General features: G+C 49.1%; 1 protein-coding gene across 2 annotated transcripts in view; it reads left to right on the plus strand.

The window, feature by feature from the left end:
• The first annotated feature begins 435 nt into the window (after window positions 1–435).
• The window catches only part of SLC25A22 (solute carrier family 25 member 22), a 50,471-nt gene continuing 25,521 nt past the window's right edge, over window positions 436–25,385 (plus strand). Inside the window, exons 1-2 of one of the 2 annotated variants that reach the window (XM_032692358.1) lie at window positions 436–518; window positions 23,730–23,836. In XM_032692358.1, the coding sequence (XP_032548249.1) occupies window positions 23,817–23,836 (20 nt within the window). In that variant the 5' untranslated portion in view covers window positions 436–518; window positions 23,730–23,816. Of the gene's footprint in view, window positions 519–18,357; window positions 18,472–23,729; window positions 23,837–25,385 lie in introns of those variants that run through there. The other variant, XM_032692359.1, reaches the window with a different exon arrangement.

Genomic DNA, 25,385 nt, shown 5'->3' on the forward strand with positions numbered 1-25,385 from the left:
GCCTGAAAGCATTGTCCAAACGCTCCTTGAACTCATCCAGGCTTGGCGCTGTGACCACTTCCCTGGGAAGCCTGTTCGGCTGAAGAACTTTTTTCTAATATCTAACCCAAACCTCCCCTGACACAGCTTCGGGCCATTCCCTCGGGTACAGATGGCAGATTTATTATTCTCCCCGCTGCACCGTCGCTCGCCCCGTGTCCCGCCGTGTGCCGCCTCGCCAGATGCCTGTGAGCAGGGGCCGGGGGCGCTCGGAGGGCAGTGCGGGCTGCGGGCACGGCGGGGCACACCCGGCAGGCCGGGCCCGGGCCGGGGGAGGCGGCGGCGGCGGGCCCCGGCCGCGTTGCCATGGGGACGCGGCGGCCGCCCCGGCGGGGAGGGACCGGCGGCGGCGGCTGTTCCTGCGCCGAGCGCGGCCGGAGGGGGCAGAGCTGAGCCGGGCCGGGCCGCGCCGCGCCAGGAGCTCCGCACCCCGCGCCGCACCGTCCCCGGCCCCGGCGGGAGCCGCCGCCGCCGCCCCGGTAAGTGCGGGTACGGCTTTTCCCCGGCCCTCCGGAAGCGCCACCGGGCGTCCCGGCACCCCTCCTGCCGCCGGGGTGCCAATCTCCCCCCCTGGCCTGGCCCCTGCTGTACTGGCCCCGTCGCCGCTCACCCCGGCCCCTCACCTCAGGGCTGTGCCGGGCGCCCTTCCTGCACCCCCGCTCCCTGCCGGGCCGTCATCTCGCCCCGGGGGCTGCGGGCTGCCCTGGCCCGCTGGGTACCTCCGGGAGCTCCGAGCTCCCCCGATCTCCCACCTCCCCTTCTCACCCTGGGGGTTTTAAGGCTGCCCAGCCCTTCCCTTCCTCCCTGGGGCCGGGGTCCCTCTGCCGGCCCTGGGGGCCCGGAGCTGGTCGACCCCCGCTTTCCATGGTGCGGGGGTTGCCCTTGCGGGGCGCGGGGGCTGCAGCCTCGGCGCGCCTTCCTCTCCCTGCCCGCGCCGGGGAAATTGCGGGTGACACGTGTGCGGTGCCACTGAGCCCTTTAGTGCCGCGGAGCTGCTGCTTTTTGTGTTGAAAGCGGCTTCCGAATTTCTCCGGGGCTTCTGGTTTCTGGGGCGATTCGTAGGATTCTCTGGCCGCCCTGGTCGCGGGGCAGGGTCCTGCATCTAAGCCCCTCTGAGCTCCTTCCAGACTCTCCTAAGCCAGATCTGTGCCTCTTTGAGGTAGGTCAAGGTTACTGTGCTCTTCATTCAGTGGATGGGGAAAGTGGAAACACGGGCAGACTGTGGGATTTCCTCAAGGTCACCCCGGGAATTGGACCCCAAGCATCCTCTCTTGTTGCACCCTCTGCAGCTGCTGTGCTCCTGCTGGGCGAAGGCGAAGTTGTGGAAATCGGATTTTCCAATGCCCCAGGCCTCTCTCCTGCAAAGCCTCTCAGCTTTTAGTTTCTACACCTTACCAGGTGTCTGAGCAGGATTCCAGCTATATTTGTTGGGCCTAATATCGTGTAGCTATTCAGTGTTTACAGTTAAATACTAGGTGTTTTTACCATAGTATGTTCATCTCTGAGAGTCTCGCTGCTATTAGGATCTGACCTCGTGGCGTTGCTGCTGCAGTTGGGATGATATCTGCAGTGATTTTTGATCACTGCAAGTAACTGTGGCTTTGCCTCTCAGAACTCGCTTCTGGCAAATGCAAGCAAAACGCAATTGAACTATAGTGGTACTCGGCTGATAACAGTGTATCCTGTGGGACTGGGTGGTGGTTGTCTTCTTGTCCGCTGCCTGTGTTTTGCTTTGCAGGCTGTTACGAACGAAAATGTAGACTAGTTTTAATAGGAGGAGTTACTCTAACCTCTTCCCCAGAAAATAAACGCCAGGATATAATGAGGAGTTACCCCTTTGAGTGTCTTGCCTGTAGGATTTTTTAACTGCGTGCTACTACTTCTTGTTCACACAGGTGCAGTTTTTTTATGGTGCTGTGCCCTTGGGCTCATCTCTTCACTGAGTGCCTGTCATAGTAAGGAGTGTTATATTTTGAGGGTGGTGGCAATCGTTGACAAGGATGGCTGGCTGAATTGGAATAGGGAACAAATCTGTGTCGTAAATTGGAGCCCTGCTCTGTTCTGAAGGAAAGTCTGCAGTCTTGTTTGATGTCCAGCAATCTTGTTAATGTCTTACTAAGATGCCAGAACCCTAGAAGATCCTCCTGCTGCCATTTTAAGAAGGGGTAGTGTGCTGTATTAGGTTACTAAAAAGTAGAAATCACTGACAGCCTGTCAAGGCCATTTACTTCTCCTTTCCTGCCAGTATTTAAGTTAGTGGGCAAGATGGTAGAAATATCAACCTGGCTGGCCAAGGTGACAGCAACATGTACATGTGGAAACAGCCCCTACTCACTTGTGCGTCGTGTTTTGTGTTGTAGGTCTCTGGCAGGGCAAAGGCGTGATGGAGTGAAGGCAGTGTGATGCAGCAACTGGTGTTTGGTGTGCCTTGAAGCTGGGGTGCGATGAGGATTTGGAGCTGTGTTATAATGGGGAAAGTTTTCCTTAGAAGCTGTAAACGTTCCGTGTGCCTATACAGTTGTTCTTGCATAATTGTTGTCATTCTGAGAATTGTGAAATAGTAGGAGGGCGTGATTTTCTGGAGAAGGACAGCAGTGTTTTTAGGTGGGAAAATGTGCTGTATTTAGCTACAGTAAAACATACGTATAGAGCCATCATCCCTGACCAGGGGTCCACTTCTGCAGATTCCCCTAAGCCCAGTATAGGGAACACCCTCACTGCAGGGTGTGCAATGGTGTGAAAATAGTTAATTGTCTTTGGCACTTCTTGAGGAATATGTTTAGTGCTGATAGCTGGGTGTGCAGCTGCAGGTTGTGCCCGTGGTGGGGGGAAATGATGGGAGCCCCAGGCAAGGAACTATAACCAGATACCAACCCTTTGCACAGCAAAGGGCATAGGGACCTTTGGCACTGGCCAGGTGACCAGGCATTCAGACACAGCAGGAGCTGATGACACAGCAGGAAGACCCCAGACTGTTTGGATTCTGAGCTGTAAGAGTATAAAAGCCTTTGTTGTGAGTCCCTCCCAGGAGGCACCATCTCGAGCTGGTTTTTTGTGTTGCTGCACCACAATTTAATTCCTCTAAGGATCTAGACATCTGAGACTCTGCTGTGGTAAACCCAGGGCTGAGCTGGTAAGGAAACCTTGTCTGACTGTGTGAGTGGGGAGTGTGCAGGGAGACAAGTGGGACACCTGTCAGGTCACTGGAGCTGTGTGATGTGAAAGGGCTTCAGTCCCAGCAGCCCCTTGCTGGGGCCCATCTGGGGTGGTGGGAGTGTGACTCCTGGAGTGGCTCCTGGATAGTCAGGCAGGGAAACTTCCTTAATACGCTCTGGGTTTTATCTGAATAATCTGCAGACAGGAGGCTGTAAGAGTGACTGATGAGTTGCTCCTTGTTCTTCAGCAGGGAGTGCCTCGGTGTGGCGTAAGGCTGCATGGTCTCCATCTCTGGTCCTCCAAGGGGCCAGGCTTTGGGTTTGCTGCTGGGCTGCTGGTTACATGTTTTACAGATGTTGGCAAACCTCTGGACTCTCTTTCACCCCACTGTGGAATTAAAATGCTCTTGGAGGGTAATTGCCAGATTCACCACACTTACTGGAAGACGTTATGTCCTTGTGAAATCCAGGGGATGCAAGGCTTGTGTATTGGGAAGAAAAGTTTATCAGTGTTGAACATAACTGTGGAGGGACTCAGGTCCCCTGGTGCTGGCTGGCAGCAGGTCTGCCTTGTTCCAGCACAATTCTTGCTTTTGTCACTTGATCCTTGGGCTCACTTGGGGGTAGGGAACTGCAAATCTTCTGCGCTGCCAACTTTCCAGTGCCAGCAAGATGCCCTACACAGGGTGTATCTCTTAATGGGCTGGGTTTATCTGCCTAAAATCACTTTGTGCTGCCAGAATGACACAGAAGAGCTTTGAACTAGGCCTCAAGGGAAAAGAGGAGTAAAAATGCAAAATGTTTTTGTTCTGTTGTTAGGAGAGCCTGTGATGGGGAGACATGTGTAACCAAACCGGATTTGGAATGTCTGGGACAAATGAATTTCCTTGTGATCCTGAGTGCTGCAGTTCATGTGTATTATGATAGGGTGCTAATGTCCAGTTTCCCCTTTTATAGGCTGTTCCAGAACAGAGAGGCATTTCTTCCTAAGCCTACCTTCTTCCTGGCCTTTGTTTTTCAGGATTTTTTCCCCTGTTGTTTTGTTGATGGGGTATTTTTATTTTTTATTTGCTTTGTTTTCCCCCAGAATGAGATTTCTACGCAGCTATGGCAGGTCAGTGGTGTCTCAGAGCTGTGCTCCTTCACCCTTGATGTAGCTCTGGCAGAGGCAGTGGAGCAAATTTGGTTTGCACCAGCAGAGTTTGAGCCATCATGTGGGAGCTCTTGAGCAACAGGAAGAGCCTGGGTTCAAAGCCTTTTTAGCCTGTCATGTACAAGTTTGTTAATGTCTTGTTAGGCTTCCAGTTGGACATGCTTTTCTCCCAGCTGCCTCTACTCCTGTGTTTAATTCTGCAACACTGTGTAAGGACAAATGCCTGCACTGCTCCTTCGATAGCAACAGTGCATGATGGGGAAGAAATTGCCTGGTCACAGCATCCTGCCTTCTGCTACTGCAGGTACATAAGGACTGGTAATTATTCCTTTTACATCTGTGTATGCATTCACCTAAATCCTTAATGGTGCTTTCAGGAAATGCAAAAGCCTGCTTTGATGCTTGTGTTTGCATATTTGGGCTTTCTTAGAAGTGGCCAAACATCTGCACAATTAGAAGCTGGGAGAATTGGAATTGTCAATTGCTTATCACGGCAAAGGAGCTAGGGATGCTGCCTATTGAAAGCAGTGCATTGTTTTTATTTGTTACTCTTGAACATGTTGAACACTGTGGCATTCCTCACAAATGGCTGCGTGGACTCCATGCTGGAGCTGGTTGCCTTGTGTGTCTGCAGTGAGACATCGGGATGTGACTGCAAGCTCCTCTTCTCCTCTGCCAAAGAGGTGTCTGAGATCTGACAGGGCAGTGTGTTTCAACTTCCCTGGTACCTGTGATTTGATGAAGCCATCCTCCTTTGGCAGGGCTGAATGCTCTGGCTGTGCCTGACTGGACTGTGGACTGTCATTTGGCCATATCCAGCTAACAGTGTGCCGGGTTGCTAGAGCTAATGCTGTGTTGCTCCAGCTAATCCTAACAGCAGATAAATATTTTTTTTCCTGTCCCCTTCTGTTTGTTTTCCAGCACAGAGATGGCAGGAAGAAGGAGGTGGATTGAGCTGTCCAATGCCAAACTTGGATGTTGCTTTAACCTTGCAGTATTGATTGCCTAGTAGTTCAAGTTATTGAGAAAATAAAGTAACAGGAGGTACAAAAGCTCTAGAAAACAAGGCAAAACCCCAGACAAACCCAGTGAAAAGACCTTGTCACTCCAGGTGGTTTGGATTTGTGTCTGGCAGTTTCCTCTTACACGTCTGCAAATATAAAAGCTTTGAACACTTGCTGTCTTAGGAGGGCTGTCTATATGGAGATTATATCCTTGGGGAAGGGAGAGGCACCCAGGCAGCGCTGCTTGTTCTGTATCAGAAGAAATGTGATGAGATACTGTTTGTTTAATTTGTGGGGTCTTGACTGATCTTAACTTAGTGCAGCCTGTGGTGAGCTGCTCACAGGAATGCAATCTTATTTTATTTTGTTAATTTTTTTTTGTCACTGTTTCTTGTTCTCATTTTGGTAGTGCTCTTGTGGGTGGGTGGCTATGTCTTGTCAAACCTCCCTGTGCCCTGCTCCTTCCTTTGGCACTGATGCTGGTGTATGATGTATCAGGACAGCTGTCTGGATTTTTTTTTCTTTCCTGTGTCAGAGGCATTTTTCGAGAGGCAGGAGGAGAGAGGCTGGTTTTGACCAAGCTGTGAGTTTCCCAGAATAGCATGCATTCAAGGAGCTGGACATGACTGTAGTCACATCGAAGACTGTGCCTGCCCCACCTGGAGTTTGACTCCGTGGTTGGGGCTCATACTTTCAATTTAAAGGCTGTCCCAGCTATGAGGAGCTTTGTGGACAAGGTGGGGGGAGGGAAGAAGGAAATCTTCCTCTCTTATAGAGGTCACTGGTGCTTCTGCACTGAGTGACTAACTGGCTTGGAGGAGGTGTTTGGGAAGAGAGAAGGTATGTGTTTTTCTATTTTAATTAAAGAACAAAGGTAGGGGACTTTCAGCAAATTATTTTAGTAGGAAAGAGATGCTGTGCAAGTGAGCAGTTGGTTTGGATCAAACCAGAAGGAAGTCCAGTAGCTTGATCCTGCATTTCTGAATTCAACTTCCAGTGAAGCCCTTTTGCTTTGACAAGGGCTATGCTGTGTGGTGTGGAAGCTCCTACTCAGGAGGAGTTCTGGCTTTGTGTGGATAAACATATGGAAGGAAGCAGTATCATGTGATGTGCTTAGTCTGGGGCAGCACATCTTCTCTTTGGCAGAGGGCAGTTCCCTGTTGCCTGACAGGTGTGGTGGGATGGAAACACCTTCTTCAAGGCCATGTGCAGACTGGGAGCATGTTTGGTGCCCTGTTCAGTGCTGCACTCTTTGCTCTGCAGTAGGGATTTATAAAAAAGAAGTAATTGTGTTTTAGGGACAGGCTGTGTCAGGGGCTAATTGTGAATTTGGGTATTGCTTTCTCCTTTAATACAGATTTAGAGCTTGACCTGGGATAAGCAATAAAATGTCTGTCTCTGACTCTGTTCCCTAGAATCAAATGGGGACAGAAGTGCTTGTACACAACTTGTACACAATGGCAAAGGCAGCTGTTGCAGAAGGTATGATCTGATGTAGTAAATGGCCTCTTCTTCTAGGTGTTAAATTTCCTTTTTCAGTTTGTGTTGGCTTTTTCAAGACAGGGGTAGTAGCTTCCTTTTCCATGCCCTGGGTAAGCTGAGCTCTTCTCTGTAAGGCAACAGGTGCACTTGTTGTTTCATCTTATCCTTTGGAAATAGCTGTTGTTTATGAAGGCTGTTTTCTAGGGGTAGTAGTTTTTTTAATGGACATAAAACTCATTGTGATGGCCAGACCCCCTTCCCCTGAACTGTCCCACTCGTCTTGTTAGCAACTAAATGTGTGCATGACCTGAGCAGCTGTTGTCTTTTTAATGCTGTTTTTTATTTTTTGCAGAAACTTACAATGTAGAATCACCAGTGCCCCACTCCGGTTCTTCACAACTAATGGAGAGCTTGAAGGAAATAGCTTGGACACTGAAGTGATAAGCACAACAGAAATGCCAGACGCTATATAAACAACTAAAATCAGCCCCCGGCCCTTCCTGAAAGAGGGATGAGTTGCAGAAATACTTCAACAGATGGTCTGAATTTGACTTTGGAAAGGGGGGAAGAAATGCCAGGCCGCTGCTGAGCTGTGTGTGGGCGCGTGCCCAAGTGCACCGTGCAGCGTGCAGCCTGCCAGCACGCTCCTGGGGAAGCTGAGCAGGCTGCTCCCGCAGCATCCATGTGCTAGAGAGGCACCTGCGCAATGCTGACTCAGTTTCTGTGGCTCTGCCAGGTCCCTGGTGTGGTGAGGTTCAGCTGTGCCCGCTTGTCAGGCTGCTCTGGTGAAGATGGGCGATAGCCAGTTTGCAGAGGCATAGGGTCAGCTCACAGAGAGAGGCTGCGGAGCTGCTGTGCAGCTTCTGAGGTGTTGCTTGGCACACGGGTGAGATTGTAGGGAGGTCATAGGGTGCAGTTACCTGGACCTGTGTTAGTGCAAATTGAGCTGGTCTGGAGCTGGAAACAAATGGATCAGCTGTGCTAAAGGGCACGTGCTGTTTGGACACACCTCTGCATATATGTGAGCTGGCAAGCTTGCTGGCAGCTTGAAAGGACGTGCGATAGGTTTCCATGTCATGGCTGGGGACTCTGATGAACTCCCGCAGAGCTGGCTGCTGTGGCCAGCCTTCCCTCTTCATCTCCCCTGATGAGGTTACTGCTCTTGCAGGGGAAGGAGAACATGGGTTCCCCAGCTGGGACTAGACCTGGGGTCCTGACACCAACCATGGCAGCAGCAGAAGTGGTGCCTCGTGAGTGGCTCTTCTGTGAGGCAGGCAGGTTCTCATGTCAGTAGCCACAGCTGACTCTGAAGGGGTGGTGCAATGAAGCCCAGAAGTCCTTGTCCAGGGACCTCTTGAGCAGAACTGTGTGTCTGATTCCTGTATTGCCAAACCATTGTTAGTCTCCCAAGGCAGTGTGCCTGCTACACTTCTCACTGGCACGACAACTCCTTGTGTCTACTGTTGCCTGCTGTTCCTGCCACTCACTGTTTGATGAGACAGTGTTGGTTGGTAGTTAGAGCAGAGTTGTGAGGTGTCCTTCAGGGATGATTTTTGTTTGGAAACTTTCTGAAGACAGGTCTAATTCTTAAGCAATGCAAGATGAATTGCTTCACTGAGGATGTGTCAGGTAAATTCTTGTGGATACATCTGGCAGGTAGCGGCATTGCACTGCACATGCAGAGTAGCCAGGTAAGACACTTAATGTCTAGAGAAGGATTTCTTTTCCTCTCACTCTTTTTCCTTTCTTGTGTTACCCATCCCCTTGCACTCTGTTTAGGTGAGCAGGACTGCATGTATTTTCATTTGTCTGTAGCCTCCGAAATATGTTATCCTTCTGCTGGGAATGCCTTGCCTGCCTTGCAGTCTGCTGATTCTGAGCACTCTGGGTGAGCAGGGAGCTAATGAATGGACTGTGCCATAGACTCTGGAGCCATCAGGTGGTGGTTGCAGTCCCCTTGACAATTCCTCCACTTGTCACAGAGTGCGTACAAGTTTCCCTGGAGGAGCTGCTAACCTCATTAGGAGCAGCATGACCCATGTGGGGCTGCTACTGTGTGTTTAGCTAGGAACCATTTTGCTATGATCTGAACAGCTTTGACATAAGCAAACAGCTGAGGTGGGGAGGAGGGAAATGCTGTTTGTGATGCAGGAAAAGAGCAGTTGTGTTCACGTACCCCCACAGCAAAGGGACTGGCAGCAGCAGTATCCTGTGGCTGTGAGTCAAGGAATATTGATTAACATGACATTTAAGTGGCATTTCTTCTAGTGTACTGGGAGCATTAGTCAAAGTCTGCCTTCAGCTCTGAGAAGTAATGAGATAAGCTTCCTTCCTCAGAGAGGTCTCTGCCTGCTGCTGCAAAGTGTTTGGCAGGCTGGGAGATGTCCTTTTGTTATCCTGTCAATTCTCTATGTCTGGTCCCTTGTACAAAAGGCACCTGAAGTACACCTTTGGCTCTGGCAAGCAGCCTGTACACCAGTACAGGCTTACATGCTTACATGGTGGCTCCTGCTCCATGCTTCTCAGTCACCTTGCTTTAGCTGGAGCCTAGCTTCTGACTCTAAAAGGTGACACAGGAGGGAGTATGTCCTTTCACACTCTGGGGTCCTCTTTGATTAACCTGAGATATTTTAGCGTTGGTTCCCATGTTGGCAGCTCTCGGGGCACTGTGGCTTTGCTACAGGGACAGGATGTGGGGTTTGATGGATGCTTTCCAGTCAAGCTCAAGCTGTCCCTCTTTGGGACTCCAAGTGACAGCTATCAGTTGACACATAGATCCACAGGGCTCTGGATTTCTAGGTCTTTTAAAAAATTCTGTTGAGGGCCCAGAAGCTCTTATTTCCCAGGCTTCCCTGGAAGAATTCTTTTTCTGTTGTTTTGTTTTTGTTTTTTTTTTTCTGATGTGCACAGCAGGCAGGCTGCAGGCTGCTGCCAAGAGGGGCAGCCCTGCTTCCACTCCTGCCTCTCTCTGCTTGTGCCAGCAAAAGCATTTGTGTGTTTGCAGCTACGTATTGACCTGGGAATAGACCTGGTCCAAAATGAATTCTTCAATTTGCTGAGGGAGGGGAGAGCTCCCTCCTTTTTGGCAGTAGCCTGATGTTATGCTGGGCTAGTGGTTGAGTAACCACAGTCTCTTCTGGGAAAGAAAATCACGTGTCATAAGAGAGATGCAATTGCCAGGGGCTAAAAATCCCTGGTACTGTTCTCTTCATGAGAATATTTGCACCTTCTTTGCCAACATACTGCCAAGACTGCACTGAGCCTGTAGCAGTGCCTCTTTGTGCAGGACAAACTGTGTTGTGCTACCCTTCCATGGCATTGGGTCTCACCTGGTGCCTGATTGTAGATTCTCTCTTTGAGGGCGAGACACAGCATCATGTCCTTTCTGCCAGAGAAGACTGTTGCTTTTCAGGTCTCCTAGGCATGGCCCTGTGTACTGCCAGACTCAGGTGGTATAGGAAGAAGAGAACAGAGGGTAAAAACACCCCAGTGCCTTTGCTTTGCGCCAGCACAATCCCCAAGTGCGCACAGGAAAAGCACATGCTTCAGAAAGCACTCGGTGAGCACCTGTCCTTGGAGATGCAAAGAAGTATGACCCACTTCCTCTCCTCTTCCTCTTTCTATCCCTCCCTTGCATGGTAAGAAGTGGTGGCAGTGCCTAGCAGACACCCTTAGTGTGAACATAGCTGATGCTGAGCCTTCCTCACCAGGGGTGGCAGAGGTGAGGGATCTGGTTAACCTTGGGCTGGAGAGGTGGGAGGCTCCTCTCTGAGTGCATCTGAACCTTGCTGGGATTGTGTCTCTCTTTCCTGAAGTTCTTTTGCTTCTCCCTGCTCCAGCTTGTCCTGTTTCTGAAGGTTCTGTTCCTATTTTGACATGGGAGGTATGCACTGGCCTGCCTGCCTGCCTGCCTCCATTGCCAGATAGGTTAAGGGAGCATGTTGGGATTGCTTAACTTGGTTAAGCTCACACTGCAGGCTCTGCATGCTGCCTGTCTGACCAAGCTGTCCTGCCTGACTTCAGGGACATGGAGGAGGCAGGTCTGGGTGAGGAGCAGCACATGGCTGAATGCTGGGTGACTTGCAGCCCTTGGTGCTGCTCCGTGGCTTGTGGCTGCTGGTACCATGTGGTCCCTGTGGGAAAGGGGCTCCCTACAGGGTCTCTGCCCCACAGTGTGTCAGCAGGGTGTCATCTCAAGACTTCTGATGTGCTCTGGGCCACAGAGGTAGGAAGAGATAAGCTGGCTGGACCTTTGGAGAGAGGATCCTGTGTCCATCATTGTACTGAGGGCTGGGTGAAGTAGCAGGACTTTTTGCACCTTAGCCAGGCAGCAGCTGGGCTGAGCACGCCCGTAGGGCGCCAGCCACAGCACTCTGATGCTGCTTCTCCAAAAGCCGTGTCAAGGCAAGTACTTTCCACTCTCTCTCAGCTATTATGAAATCGCCTGGGTTTGCTGCACCCTTCTCTCACTTGCCCTCAGGGCATGCTGGGCTTGTTTGAATTAATGTAATTAGCACATGCCTTATTAGCTCACTAAGGCACAAAGAACTCATGTATATTTGTAGCCAGGTTAAGCAGCCCCTATTAATTTAATAACCGTGTCCTCCTCAGTGCACAGCAACAGTTAATCACTGGTGGTGACTCAGGACCAGCCAGTATGGAGGAAATCTGGGCAAGGTGTATATGTGTGCGGTTCTCTTTTATTGTGTTATATTTTTATTAACGAGCAGAGCTGTGAAGGGAATTAGCAGTAGACGGAAGGGAACTTTCAGTGCGGGTTTACTAAACAGCCAGCCTTGGATGTTTCCTGTGCTCTGTGCTGTCTGTAGAAAAGGATCTGTAGAATGAATCAGCGAAATATAACACTGACTGGGAGGCGGAAATATGCAGAAATAAACTTCAGCAACCTGTGCTTGGAACTCTGCTCCAATCAGGTTATGTACTATTTTACTTGATTGTCTACCCTTTTCCCCCCCGGTGAGTCCTGGGGCAAGGAAGTAGCTAGTGTATTCTGGCACTGCTCATATCTGAAACTGTGAAAGAACAAGGTTCTTGTGAAAGAACAAAAATAGTTGCAAGCAATTTCATTCTCTGCAGTGCTGTGGTCCTCAGTTCCTTTTACTGGCCTGGGACTTGCCACACACAGCGCTTGGCTGGGTCCAGTGGAAAGCTGCCAGAATGCTTGCCACCAGGTGTTTTGTGGGTTTGAATGTTTTTTTTTTGTTGTTTGTTTACTTGGTTGGTTTGGGTTTTTGTTTGGGTTTTTTTGTTTGTTTTGTTTTTTTGAATTTTGTTTGTTTGGTTGGGTTTTTGTTTTTATTTTTAAATTTTTGTTTGTTTAGGTTTTTTGGTTTTATTGGGAAAATAAAAGTCTGTGAGACTGTGGGATGACAGGGGATGCACATGAATCCATATGCAGCAGGTTGAAACAGATAAATTTATTTATCCTTCCTTAGAGCCCATTCTCAGGACAGCCCAATTTTTGAGTGAGGGTTCTGTGAGTGGTTAGTGGGATGAGGAGCTGCGATGGGTGAAGATCTGCAGGGGTGTCCATGAAAAAATCTGTGGGAAGATAAACAGCTTCTGGGGTACCTCAGATGCTACCCAGAGGTGGTGATTTTTTCCCCCCTTCCTCCTCTTTTTGTCCTTTGTTTCAGGGGCAGGAAGGAAAACTGCTCAGCTTGGTGGGAAGGAGTCTTTCCAAGCAGGATCAGAGTATCTGGCTCAGAGCTGTGAACTGCTTGGCACACACCAAGATAGGAGGTGTTTTTCCAGGGCAGCTTTTTAGCCAGTGTCCTGGTTTTAGCTGGCATAGAGTTAATTGTCTTCCTAGTAGCTGGTACGGTGCTGTGTTTGGATTTAGTATGAGAATAATGTTGATAACATGCTGATATTTTAGTTGCTGCTAAGTAGTGCTCACTCTAAATCAAGGACTTTTCCATTTCCCATGCTCTGCCAGTGAGGAGGTGCACGAGAAACTGGGAGGCAGTATGGCATCAGGAAAGCTCTGATGTAGTTGCCATCATGGAAACATTTTGGGATGCCTCACATGACTGGAGTGCTGCATTGGATGGCTATAAGCTCTTCAGAAGGAATAGGCAAGGAAGGAGGGGCAGTGGCTCTGTACATTAGGGAGTGTTTTGACTGTCTAGAGCTCAAGGATAGTGATGATCAGGTCGAGTGCTGTGGGAAGGTTAACAAGACCAACATCCTGGTGGGAGTCCGTTATAGACCACTCAACCAGGATGAAGAGGCAGATGAAATATTCTATAAGCAGCTGGCTGATGTTTCACAATTGCCAGCCCTTGTTCTTGTGGGAGACTTTAACTTTCCAGATGTCTGCTGGAAGCTCAACAAGTGGAGAGGAGGCATTCTAGGAGGTTCCTGGAGTATGTGGAAGATAACTTCCTGACACAGCTGGTAAGTGAGGGGTGGTGCTCCACTAGACCTGCAGTTTATAAACAGAGAAGGGCTGGTGGGAGATGTGGTGGTCAGAGGCTGTTTTGGGCACAGCAGCCATGAAAGTACAGTATTTTCGATTCTTGGTGAAGTAAGAAAGGAGGTCAACAAATGGATCCAAAAAGACTGAGCATCCTTTAAGAAGGAAATCTTAGAGGCACAGAGGCTGTTCCCGTGTGTCAAAAGACAAGCTGGCAGGGGAGAAGGCCAGCCTGGCTGTACAGGGAGCAACTCAGAGGAAGAAAAGGAGGGTTTTTGACATTTGGAAGAAGGGACAGATGACTCAGGAAGAGTACAGGGGTGTCAGTAGGTCATGTAGAGAGAAAATTAGAAAGGCAAAAGCTCAGCTAGAACTCAGTCTGGTCACTGCTGTGAAAGGTAATAAAAAGTGTTTTTATAAATATACTAACAAGAGAAGGCCAAGGAGAATCCCCATCCTTTATTACATACTGGGGGAAACAGTGACAAAGGCTGAGGAAAAGCCCAAGGTACTTAATGCCTTCTTTGTCTCAGTCTTTAACAGAAAGATTGGTGATCCTCAGGGTAACTGGCCCCGTGAGGTGACAGAGGTGAAAGTGTTGTTCTGCTGGAGACTTTACAGAGGGATCTGGACAGGCTGGATTGATGGGCTGATGCCAACTGTATGAGGTTCAACAAGGCAAAGTGCTGGGTCCTGCACTTGTGTCACAGCAACCCCATGCGGTGCTTGGGGCAGAGTGGTTGGAAAGCTGCCTAGTGGAAAAGGACCTGGTTGACAGCTGACTGAACATGAGCCAGCAGTGTGCGCAGGTGGCCAAGAAGGCCAATGGCATCCTGACCCGTATCAGGAATATGTGGCCAGCAGGACCAGGGCAGTGATTTTCCCTCTATATTAGGCACTGTTGAGCCTACACTTCGAATCCCATGTTCAATTTTGGGCCCCTCGCTGAAAGAAGGACATTGAAGTGCTGGTGTCCAGAGAAGGGCAATGGACTTTCAAGAAGAAAAGTCTTTTCTAGTGCTGCATGCAGCGTTCTGAGAAAAAACATACTCATCTTGTGACATGAAGGTGATGGTCATCCATAGCGGTCAGTCGTTGACACAGCTGCCACCAAGCTCCTCGACTTAGGGCCATCATCAGTGTCTTGAAGGCCTAGAATAGCATCACATGCATCCTGCACACCCCGTGTTATTCCCAGGGCAGGGCTGCCAGGTCTCAGCACAGAGTCAACACTGACCTGAGCTGTCAGTCCTTCCCCTCTGGCAGCCTTGGGTTTGGCCACAGTGAGCTGGCACCATCCCAGGACTACACACTTCAAGGCATCTAGCAGGAACAGCTCTATAGTTGGTTGTGTTGCTCTGGTGAGGTACTGATGCAATTTGGCCTGAAAAGATGCTTATTTCTCCCAACAGGACCACTCGCACCCCTTTCTTTTGGAGGAGAAAGTTGAGAGCCAAGAGCCCTGGTTTTGCTGCTGATAGGGAATGAATGGTCCCTTTCATGCCTCAGGACCTCAGCTCAGTGCTCTACCTCATTCCTACTGAGTGAGCTAGAATCCGACCCTTGCTTTCCCTTGGGCTTCTTGGTTGATTGTTTTTAATTACTGTTTTGTACATGGTGATTATTTTAAATTGGGAGGAGGGAACTTTTTTCTACTCTATTGGTCTGTTGGCAGAGCACCCAAGTGAGGGATTTGCACCATTTAGCTTCTCCATGGTATGTCCTTCCAGATCAAAGGGTTGATCTGTCTGTCACCATCAGCTGGCTCTGCCTTGACCACCACAGATTTTTGAAGAGAAATGCCGTATATAAGCTCTTAGTTGTTCTCCCAGCTCTGTCTTCCATCTGCCAGACTCCCAAGTGCTCAGTGAAGCTGTCCTCTTTCTTCAGCTAATGCTGCATTTCTCTGAAGCTGTAATTTCTTGAAAACTGGTACAGAGAACAAATCCAGAGGAAGGTGGATTTAAAAATATTTAGAATCACACCAGTTTAGCATGTGACTACATGATTTCTAAATCATGTAGTGCCTTTACATGGCACTTGTAAAGGGGCATTGCTGGCAATAAACCCACTTATGTTGTCCAGTAATGTCCAAGCTGCACTTGCTTGTACACCAGCATGATCATGTGCAGGCAATTTTCCTATCTCTCAGTTATCTTGTGCTTCCACTTGTTGGCTCTTTAGATGCAAAATAACTTCGCTCATTATAATCTCAATTTAAATACTCATTTTATGTAGGGGTTGCCACTTAGATACATATTATAGTTCATTGTGTTTGCATATGTATTACTTGTTCCGTAGGTACTTTTTATGGATCCCTTTGAACTGGTGGAGGGACTTGCAGGTCTCTACAGACCAAAGATTGGAACTCACCACTATTTTCAAGCAACGTGCTGAGCCTGAATTTTTGCTATGGCCATGCCCTGAATTCTTATCACTGCATCACTGAAGATTTTATGGTAACAGGAATGGAAAGGGTTTTTGGCCTTCTGGCACCTACTCCAAGACTGAGTTTGCCTTTGAGCATGAATAGTTGTCCTAAATTTAGAGGCTATTTACTTGTGTTGTAAATGTTCAGAGGAATGACAGGGCAGCAGGGCTGTAGCATACGTGATGTGGCATTTGTGCAGCGCAGAGGAGCCACTTGAGACTCATCCACTAGACTCAATTGCCTTTTTGAGAACTTGGAGAGGAGGCAGGTTGAGATGGGAAGAGCGCCAACATCTCCCATGGGTTTCCTTTGCCTCCCCCTGAGTGTTGCCATGGGTTCTTTGAGGACTTTTAGACCTCCTGTCTCTCTCTTACACTGCCTTCAGAGAGTGTTTTAATGACTCCATGTGTTCTTAGTAAGATGACTGCAAGCTCATTTGTCCTGCTGAAACCTTCCCTCCGGTTCCTTCAACTTGGCAGCTCCAATGTCTTGGATAGCAAGACTTCTCACGTGAACCCTGGGTGAGTCACTTCACCTAACAGCTGTCCTTACTCATCACATCTTGCAGTTCAGTCCTTGCATCCAGGACTGAAGGTCAGTGCAGTCACTAAAATAACAGGTCCCAGGTACGCACCGGGGCCTTTTGGTGTGCTGCAGTACTGATACCAAGCTCAGCTTCAAGAGGAGGTCAGCTTTCCATCTCTCCATCCAGGGCAGTTTCCCAAGACACACAAAGTCAAAGGGTATATCTGGTGTTTGTTCCAGATCAGCACAGGCCTGCTTCTCAAGTCTTTCTGTCTTGGCAGATGGCTTCACATTGAGCAGTTGCCCTTTGCAAACTTTTCTGCCCAGCCAAAGTGGGATGTGACCTGGTAACTGGAGTGTGAGCTGGTGCTAGCACCTGTGAAAGTAGTATCTGTTTCCTGAGCTGTCCTGGAGTAGATCTGAGGGGTAGGAAACTCATTTAGGAGAGAGATCATGCTGGTGCAAGAAGAGGCCTCCATGGGACTCCTCTTGTTAAGTAATAGGGCAAATAGCTTCTGCTCTAATCTAAGCAAGTCGCTGTTTTTTGGATTGGAGAAGCTCTCCAGATCAGGAAGGCACTTCTCTTGCTGCCCACAGTGCTTTTTGGAGGCCTTTCTCCAAGTCTTTGCTCTCACAGAGGCAACAGCAGGTGGTTGTTGTCTTGACTTTCTGTAAAACGTTTCTCGGCAAAGCAGGCAAAGTTGCATGATGCTCTACTGGGAGTGGGGGACCAGCCAATTCTTCCAGCAGTATGGAGAGCCCAAAGGAAAAGGGGAGTGGGAAAACTGGGTGTGTTTCTTCTGCTCCTACTGCCTCGAGGCAGGAGCATCCCCACCTGCTTCCCTGCTCTTTTGTCCTCTTGCTTTCCAGTAATACCTGCTGCTCCACTCACGTCGATCCTTGCTTTGGAGTCAGCAGCTATGTTGGCTTTTCCCAGTGTGGCTGAGCCCAGGCAGACAGAGGGACAGTTGCTAGAAGCAACCGAGTGTCTGCCTGATGTTTTTGGTAACTCTTTTGCTTTGCATTGAGGTGGTCCTGGTGACTGATGGCAGCAGGTAAATCTGGAGAGAGAGAGAGAACTGCCTCTGGCACACAGTGGGACTTTTGTCCCTGAGATAGGAGAGTTGGTTCTGCCAGCTCAAAAGAAGCTCTTGAGTGCTGAGCCCTCTCCCTCTTTGGAGAGTGAGGAGGGTGGCTGCATTTTCAAAGCCAGTTTTGTCTTCTTGACTGCTGTTGTGTGGATGTCTTGCAGTATCAGAATACAGGACATTGCCGTAGTCTGAGGGGCTTGCAGGATTGTCCCCTGTGACATTCTAGCATGGTCCTGTTGTGACTCCTCTCCTTGCAACTTTATGGGTGACTACATTGGTTTGCATGGGTAAAGGATGTGGTGGGTAAATATGTATGCTAAGACGCTGGACTATTTTTGTTCAAGGCTTGTTTTTTTCCTAAGCCAGAATGTAGTCATAGGCACAGGGTGTTTCTCAGGCTACCAACTGTGGTTGGAAATCCTGTCTGAAGGTGAAGAGCAAGTCGGTGATGGAGCTGGGATGAGAGAGAGCTCAGGAGCCTTTACTGGTGATCAGTTTTGTTCCTCTTTTTCCCCTCTGTGGGCATCCAGGTAAATCTGTACTGCCACCACCTGTGTTTGTAAAGCCACACATCTCTATAACATGCCCTCAGCCAGGGAACTTGTCTGTTTCTTTGTGGCATGTGGGAGATGTTTTGAGGTATTCTCTCCTCACAAGGTCTCACAGCATGAAGAAGGTAAGGCTTGCCAGACTGAGCCCAGCGTGCAAGGAGAGTGGAGGCTGGATATGGGGGCAAGGTTTGCCTGCGTTTTTGCAAGGGTGCCAGCCTGACTGTTTTCATGGCGATAGGAGGGGGTGGAGGGGGGACACCCATCCCAAACAACTGGAGGGAAGCCACACAAGACAGGTTGTGGAGGATGGAAGGGACTGCGGGAGCTGAGGGTTCTTGTGGGGGACTGTCAGGAGTTTCCTCCGTGCTGGGGCTTGGCATCCCCGTGTCTTGCAAGCTGAGTGGGCGCTGTGCCACTGAGCCTGTTCCCATGGAGGGGAGAGGTGTGAACAGCCAATGGTGCAGGCAGCTGGCATGGCACCTCCCCGTGGGGACTTTGGCCTTTTATCATCTGAGGCAAGGGGGGAAACTCCACTGGCTGGGCTCGGTGCTTTCAAAGCTCAGGGTGGTATGGGGTCAGTTGAGTGCTGACCATGAGGCAGGTGAGTTTGCGTCTGCAGCCCCAGGGCTTGTGTCTGGTGGCAGAATGGTACAAAGGGGCTGTGCTGTGCCCCTGCACAGCTGGAGAGGGGACAGGCTGTGAGGGTGGGGAGCATCCACCAGCATGTTCGAGAGCTGCTTTGTTTTCTTGAGGGCTAATGCCTTGCCTGATCCTGCAAGGAAATTTATGTCAGTACCTGCTTTCAAGTGCCTAAAAGCAAGCGAACTGCAGAGAACTGACACCAATTCCCTCCAATCTCTCTATCCCAAAATGTTCTGAGCAGCATAGAGCCAAGTTGACAGCTTCTCCCCAGGTGAGATTTCCTGGTACCGACTCCTCCGCCGCTCTGTGCCTGTCACACATCTAGAAAGAAGCTTCTCTCAGGAAATATTTGCAGTTTCATTTTGCACTCTTTAAACCTTAATCATTGCGATGGCCACTTTGCTTCAGTCATTTGCAAAATTGGGCAGAGTGTCTGCACCTTTGCTCTGAGAAGGAAAGTGTTGTGCTGATTCCAGAGAGTTTCTCCTCTCCCAGTGGGTATTTGTTGCTGATTGCTTCCCCCACCTTCTCTGACTATGAGCAGTTGCGTGGCTATGTCCTCTTGACACAGTGGATGCTGGCATGGCTTTGCTCCCTCCTCTCACCCTCTGAGCCCTGTTTCTTGACATCAGCTTCTCTCACTGGTCTCTGAGTTTTCCTGCTCTCCAGACAAATCAAAGTATGTGGAAGGGGGTCCTGGGTTCCCCTTTTGCTATTTATTCTCAAGTCAAGGTTGTAGTTTGGACATTTGCTTTCAGTGACAGCTCTCAGTGTGTGCTGGCCTCGAGTTCTATCTCATTCTTGCCTGACTGCTCTGCAAAAATGTTTGTGCTGGCATGAAATTAGAGATGGGAACATGTTTAAGTGTAGGGAGAAGACTGGTTTGCTTTCTTCAGCCACAGCACCCGCTGACGTTTGCTAAAGGTGTTCTGTCAAGACATCAGCCTGTGTGTTCTCAGACAAATCGGCATGTCCAGTATTCTGCGCCTGAGAGGATGTGCTCACCTGCAGTGGAGCTGCTGGGGAGCAGAGAGCCTGGAAATGGGAGGGCTGGCAGAGGGCAGAAGCAAAGAGCTGGCTTCTGGGAGGGGTGCAGGGTGCTGCTGGCAGGACTGGGGTAGCTGGTGGACTGGGAGTCTGCAGCTATCGTGGAAGATGCCAGCAGTGGCTCTGGCAGCCTGTCAGGGGAAGAGTAGGAGAAGGAGGGTGCTGTACCCAGGTCAGACTGGGTAGAGCAGTGGCATCTGGGGGTAGAGGTGGCAACCCACATCCACAGGGCAGTGTGGTGGCACTAAATGCAGTGAGCATGGTCAAAGAGGTTTGGGTAAGCTTACCCTTCTCCTGTGATGTCTTGGCTTGAGGAGGTGTTGGGTGCCTGTATCTCCAGTCCAAGCTTGCTAGTGTGACACATGGTATGAGACAAGATGAGGTCTGTGTGTTCCCCTCCATGCCCCACACTGGGCTGTGATTCTCTGGTAAGCACTTTTCCCTCACATGATGAGGCGAGAACCAAAGGTTCAGAGTTCAACCCCATGTCCCAGGCTGATCAGGAGAGCGGATGCAAAGGTTGGCCTGAAGAAACCCTTACTGTGTGGGTAGTGTATGTGGTGTTTGGCAAGGCAGGGGCAAAAAACAGCACTGCTTTGCCAGTGGCTTAGACTGTGAGGACCAGATACATCCAGAGTTTGCTAGGGTTGCCTTGTGGTGTCCCAGTCTGGCTGCTCTGTCACTGTCTGGAGCTGGCTTTTGGGAGGTGAGAAAAGGGAGAGGCAGGGTTGAGGAGGCTCCTGGGCTATTTACATGTGTCAGTGTGAGCTTTGGGCTGTTTGCACCGCTTCTCTGCCTAGCATGGAGATGATTCCCTCTGCTGCGGTGTGTGTGTAGCTCTGAAACTAATTTGCTCGATCATTTTAATAAATGTAAAAGGGATGTCCTGGTGTGCAAGTAATGGGGCATTAATCCATGCCTAGCTGTGTTAACAGCACTCTAGGAAGGAAATACGCCCATGCAGTTCTCACTGTTAATTATGGGATGTTTAACTTAGGATCCCCCTTCTGTGATGTCTTCTCAGTCTTTTTGGCTTTTAGGTGAGTCTCTGGTGGCTCTCATTTGCCCTGCCCACCCCTACCATTTTCCTCACAGCTCCTCAGCTCCTTGTGCCATGCAGATTCCCAGTTCCAGCTGTGAGTGCCATTGTCCACCTGGCCATGAAGTTTAACCATACAAAACCTTTCTGAGGCATCAGCACCTTTTTGATGTTGCTGGCTTTGCTGCCCCAGTGCAGGTGCTGGTGGGAGATTTCCTAGGAAGATGCAAGGCTTGCTCCCTGACACTGCTCCTGTAGGAAGCCTTGGAGCTACATCCCTGCTTGGCTGCAGATGCTTGCCTGCTTTTATTTGCAGCTTTTGGCTCCTTAGAGCACTGTGTTTCTGGGGAGATATACTTAGGTTGTTACTTAATCTCTTTTCTTTCTAGGTTAAATGTATAAAGTTGTTCTGAATTTGTTTTTTAAATGTCCTATAAAATTACTGGCATTCTCTTCCCAGTCTGCTTTTCCACCTCTTAGACTGCAGGACTGTAGCAGCTATTTTCTTGCCCTGGAAGCGACTGGGGTCTGGCTCTCTACAGAAACTCCCTGGACAGAGTGCTGGGGGCTTCATCATTCACCATCTTTTAAAGGACTTAGGGAGTTCTGTAGATTACAGCAAAGTGCTCAGGTAAAAGTTTGCAGTGACTTTGAGTTTGTTTTGCAAATGGTCATTCGTGGGAGCTCTGTTTAAACAAACAGAGTTCAAATAAGCTTTCCACTTCAGTGCATTAAAATCCCTTAATTCATTAAAATCCCCTCTCCACAGACATAAAGGCCTCTGCTGTGCCAGGTGCTGTTTAAACAATTATCAAGTGCTGGTGTCTGCTGTAAAATGATCACATTGTTCACTTCCAGTCGGTCATCCACGAGTTGAGTGGCTTTTGTTAGGGGAGATGATACTAGTCCTGGTATTTGCTGGCCGTACAGCCAGCACCAAGGAAACTTGTCACTTTGCCCAGTTTTAAACCCAGGAAGGTTGTTTTTACCCTGTCTTGCTGTGCAGCTGCAGCAGGAGTGTCTGTTCCCTGGTGGGAAGCAGGAGCAGTTTTCCAGCTGGATCAGACACCTGGGGAGGGCTCTGTAGTTCCTAGGCAGGTAGACAGCTGAAGCCAAAAGTCAAGAGAAAAAAGGGAAGAGAGAGCTAAACTCAGCTCTCCCAAGTCCCTCTTGGTTCAGAGGGACTCCATCGCCCTGCTTGTGTCATCAGGTAAGAAACAGCCCTGTGATACATTTGTGTGTCCATGTTGGTCTCTCACTCTTTTGGCTACCTGGCAGTGGTGAATATTGTCAGCCTTGCTGTCTCTTCTTAATGATGCCCTTTGCAATGGGTGCCTGGCCTCCTGAATGCCTCTCTACAGGAAAGGGTGCAGCAGGGGCAACAAGGGGGAAGTTTTCCCAGTTTGGTGCAGGCTATCAGGACCACTCGGTACATATATTTTGTCAGAGCTGCCTCAATAAACACAAATATCCTATTGAGGGTGTAGACATTACCATGTGTCATGAGTTTTCGTGGCTCAGGGCTTGTTTATGCCAGGGTTACAGGCTTTCAACAACTGATCTGCCTATATTTTTATATTTTGATCTTATTCTGGTTAAACTGATAGAAAATTAGATTAACCTGAACTGCTCTTGGACGTGCATATGAAAGCACATGAAGGATGTGATTTTCACTCGGAAAGCACAGACTTAGCTGATCTGGAGATTTTTAAGGTCTGTGTCCATAGATAAGTTGAGATCAGGTAAATTCTCTGAAGAGGGGTCACAGAAGATTTAACACTGTAGCGCAGAGGGTGAGGTTTGTGTGCAGTGTTTTGAAGAGGAGCCCATTTCCTTAGTGAGCTCTGTATGCTGGTCTCTCACAGCTTTAGTTGAACGTGGGACTCCAGAAAAGGCAGTTTCAGTCTCATATCATCCAAGAGTGAGACTGTACAAATGGTTTCATACTGTCCTATCCTTGGCATTTGATGTAATAGGGAGGGGGAGCAGGTCAGTGCTGAACTCCTTCCCGTACTTGTTTGCACAATCACTAGCTCTTTACACTTTCAGAGGCCTCTTATTCTCAGGAATGCTCTGGGACTCAAGTTGTATCTTCAGAGCAGAAGTGTCAGCCTGTGTCACCTTGTTGGATGTGAGATTCTGCGTGACTTAGGAAATTTGCAGTTAAGGGGCAAATTTCATTCCAGAGGCAATGGGCAAAGGTATGTCTTCTGCTTCTGGCTCACCATTGAGGTGGCAGGTAGAAGGCAAGAGGGAAGAAATTGGCTGAGTGCTGCTGATATACCCGATGAAAGCATAGGGCATCTGATTCCCAGGCTGGAGGTGAGGAGGCAAGGATGTCTCCACAAAGCTGAAAGTTGTGGCTGCTTCTGAAATTTTCTCCGGTGCCCAGATTTCTTTATGTGGCAACTTCTACCAGCTCTCATTAAACAGGAGCAGTTAGGAGTCTTAGAGAAAGCTGGTTCCTGCAGTCTTGAAGCTTCAGTGCTGTGCCAACACAGCTGAGCTGAAAGGAGTGAGCCGAAGGGCAAATTCACATCAATAGCTTGAGGAGGGACAGACACTCTTAAAAGACAATGTGGGCACAAGACTGAACATGGGTTGCTCTCTGTTTGGGCTTGGAAATAGAGGAAGGATAGTAACCTCTGGAAGTGCAGCTTTTTGAAGACTATCCATTAGAAACAGCACATATGTGTTGGAGGGAAGTGCTGAATAAGCCTTGTAATGACATGTGATTATTTTGGGGTAGCTGGGTGGACCTGCAGTGGGTTGGGGATCCACATGGTATGGCGCGAAACGCTCCTTAGAGTTTGAGAGAAGTGACAGACACTGCTGTTCTGGATGCTGGGCAGAGCTTGTGCCCTGCCTGGCTGCTGCCCTTCCTCACATGCTACTAGAGCCTGATGATTCTGGCAACTCTTTCCTCTGTATGTCCCTGTATATTTATGTACACACACATTTGTAAGGCTTCCTCTGGAGCTCAGTCTCCTCTCTGAGGAGATCAGGTGCTCCCTTAAGTCACTTGTTCCTCAGCTGGCCTAACCCTACAGCCTGCCCAGTAGCACCTGAGCTTCAGGAAGAGTGTAAGTGTCTCAACTTTGTGTCCTTGGTGTCTTTCTGTCCTTTCCCAGGAAGAAACTGAAGTGAAAAAGACGTGACTGAAAAAGAACAGTTTGAAGGAACGGATTCATTTCTTAACAAGAAGAAGTTTGAATTAAATGGCTGATAAACAGATCAGGTAACTTTAAAAAAATTTTTTGAGTTGTTGGTTGTCTTTCAAACTTATTTCTGTTTTTGACACAGGAGGTTGGAGGTAATCACCTGATCATCTCTTCCAGCTTTAAACAGTTCTGATTTCTTCTCTGCTCCTTTCTTTATCTGTTTTTTTTCAGCCTTCTCTTATTTTCTTTCTCTGCCGTGATGTCACATCTCTGCTTTCTTCAGTTCTTTTTTCTCATTGCCTTGTTCTTTCTACCCTCTGCTTTATATTCTGCACAAGTGTGTTCCTTTTTGCTTCCTCTTTCAAAGGTCACCTTGACCTGCTGACTTCAGCTGCTGACATCAAAGGAGCAAAGCCAGCTCCTTGACCACCCAAGGATGCAGCGCTTGTAATTACTAAGTCCACGTAGCCTTGTGCAGCCTTGTGCCCTTTTAAAGCCAGTCAGTGCTTTGAGTGATTGCAGGAACATGAAGAACCAACAATGATTAGTGACACTTAAGTGCACAGCAGGAACTTCAGAGCGTTAGTCCTGGCATATGGAAAGGATTGATTTGAGTCCTTCCTGGAAATGAATTGGGATGCATTTTTGGGAAAGACAGTTTTGCCCTCTAGCTTCCTAAGAGCTGTGTCAGATGGATCTGCACAATCCTGCATGTAGTTTTAACTTTCTGTTGCTTATAAAGTTGCCTGGATAAGTGACTCCTACATGCTGTGGGATTCCTGTGGGTTTTTTTTGCGATGCTTTTCTAGCGTCTGCTTTTCCAGGTTACCAGCTCAGGGCAGGTGGAGTCAGTGGGTGAATGAAACCTGGTGACAGAGGGCCAGGACTTGGCAGTGCCTGAATGCTGCAGGCAAGAGGGCTGGCCCTTCTTAGTGCTTGCCATGGTGAGGATATCTTCCTGTATGCCTGTCTTCTGCAAATGTGAACAGTCCTGAGCTGTGCTGATAATAAGACAGCATGTGCCTAGATATGCCCGTCATTGGCTACTGCCTTTGGAGTGCACTTGGCACTGTTCTTGCACACCATGAAGGGCATGCTGAGATTCACCTCCATGGAGCCTGACAGGTGTGTGTTCCTGATAGCCTCAGCAGAGCAAAAGGACTAGATGTCCGTGGCCATTTGAAGCTTGGTATTTTAAAGGAAGAGGAGACACGTCCTATCGGATGTTTCCTGGCCCCTCTGATGTGCTCTTGGCAGTGTGAACAGCAGCTTGTTAACTACTGGGACTAGTTAAAAGGGCTGAGGAGGAGCACTAGGAGAGGAGAACTGGGATACCCTTCTATCCCTTCTTGTGTTAAACTGAGCAAATGGCTTTATTTGCATGCTAGCCTGTGTTGTCCCTGTTTCACTAAGCCCTGCACACGTAGGTAGTGAGAGGCAGTAGCTGTTCAGAAGCTAAATAGGACAGAGGCCAAGCACAGCGTATTCTTATCCCATGAGAGAGCAGAGAGCGCTGACGTGAAAAGTGAGATGACTTAGTCACAAGGGAGAAAGCTTTTTATTCAGGTGCAGTGGCCTTTGTCTCATGTTATTCTCTGTGCCTCAAATCCCTCATATCTCCTGATT

The sequence above is a fragment of the Chiroxiphia lanceolata genome, chromosome 6 (genome assembly GCF_009829145.1).
Source record: "Chiroxiphia lanceolata isolate bChiLan1 chromosome 6, bChiLan1.pri, whole genome shotgun sequence".
NCBI classification, from domain to species: domain Eukaryota; kingdom Metazoa; phylum Chordata; class Aves; order Passeriformes; family Pipridae; genus Chiroxiphia; species Chiroxiphia lanceolata.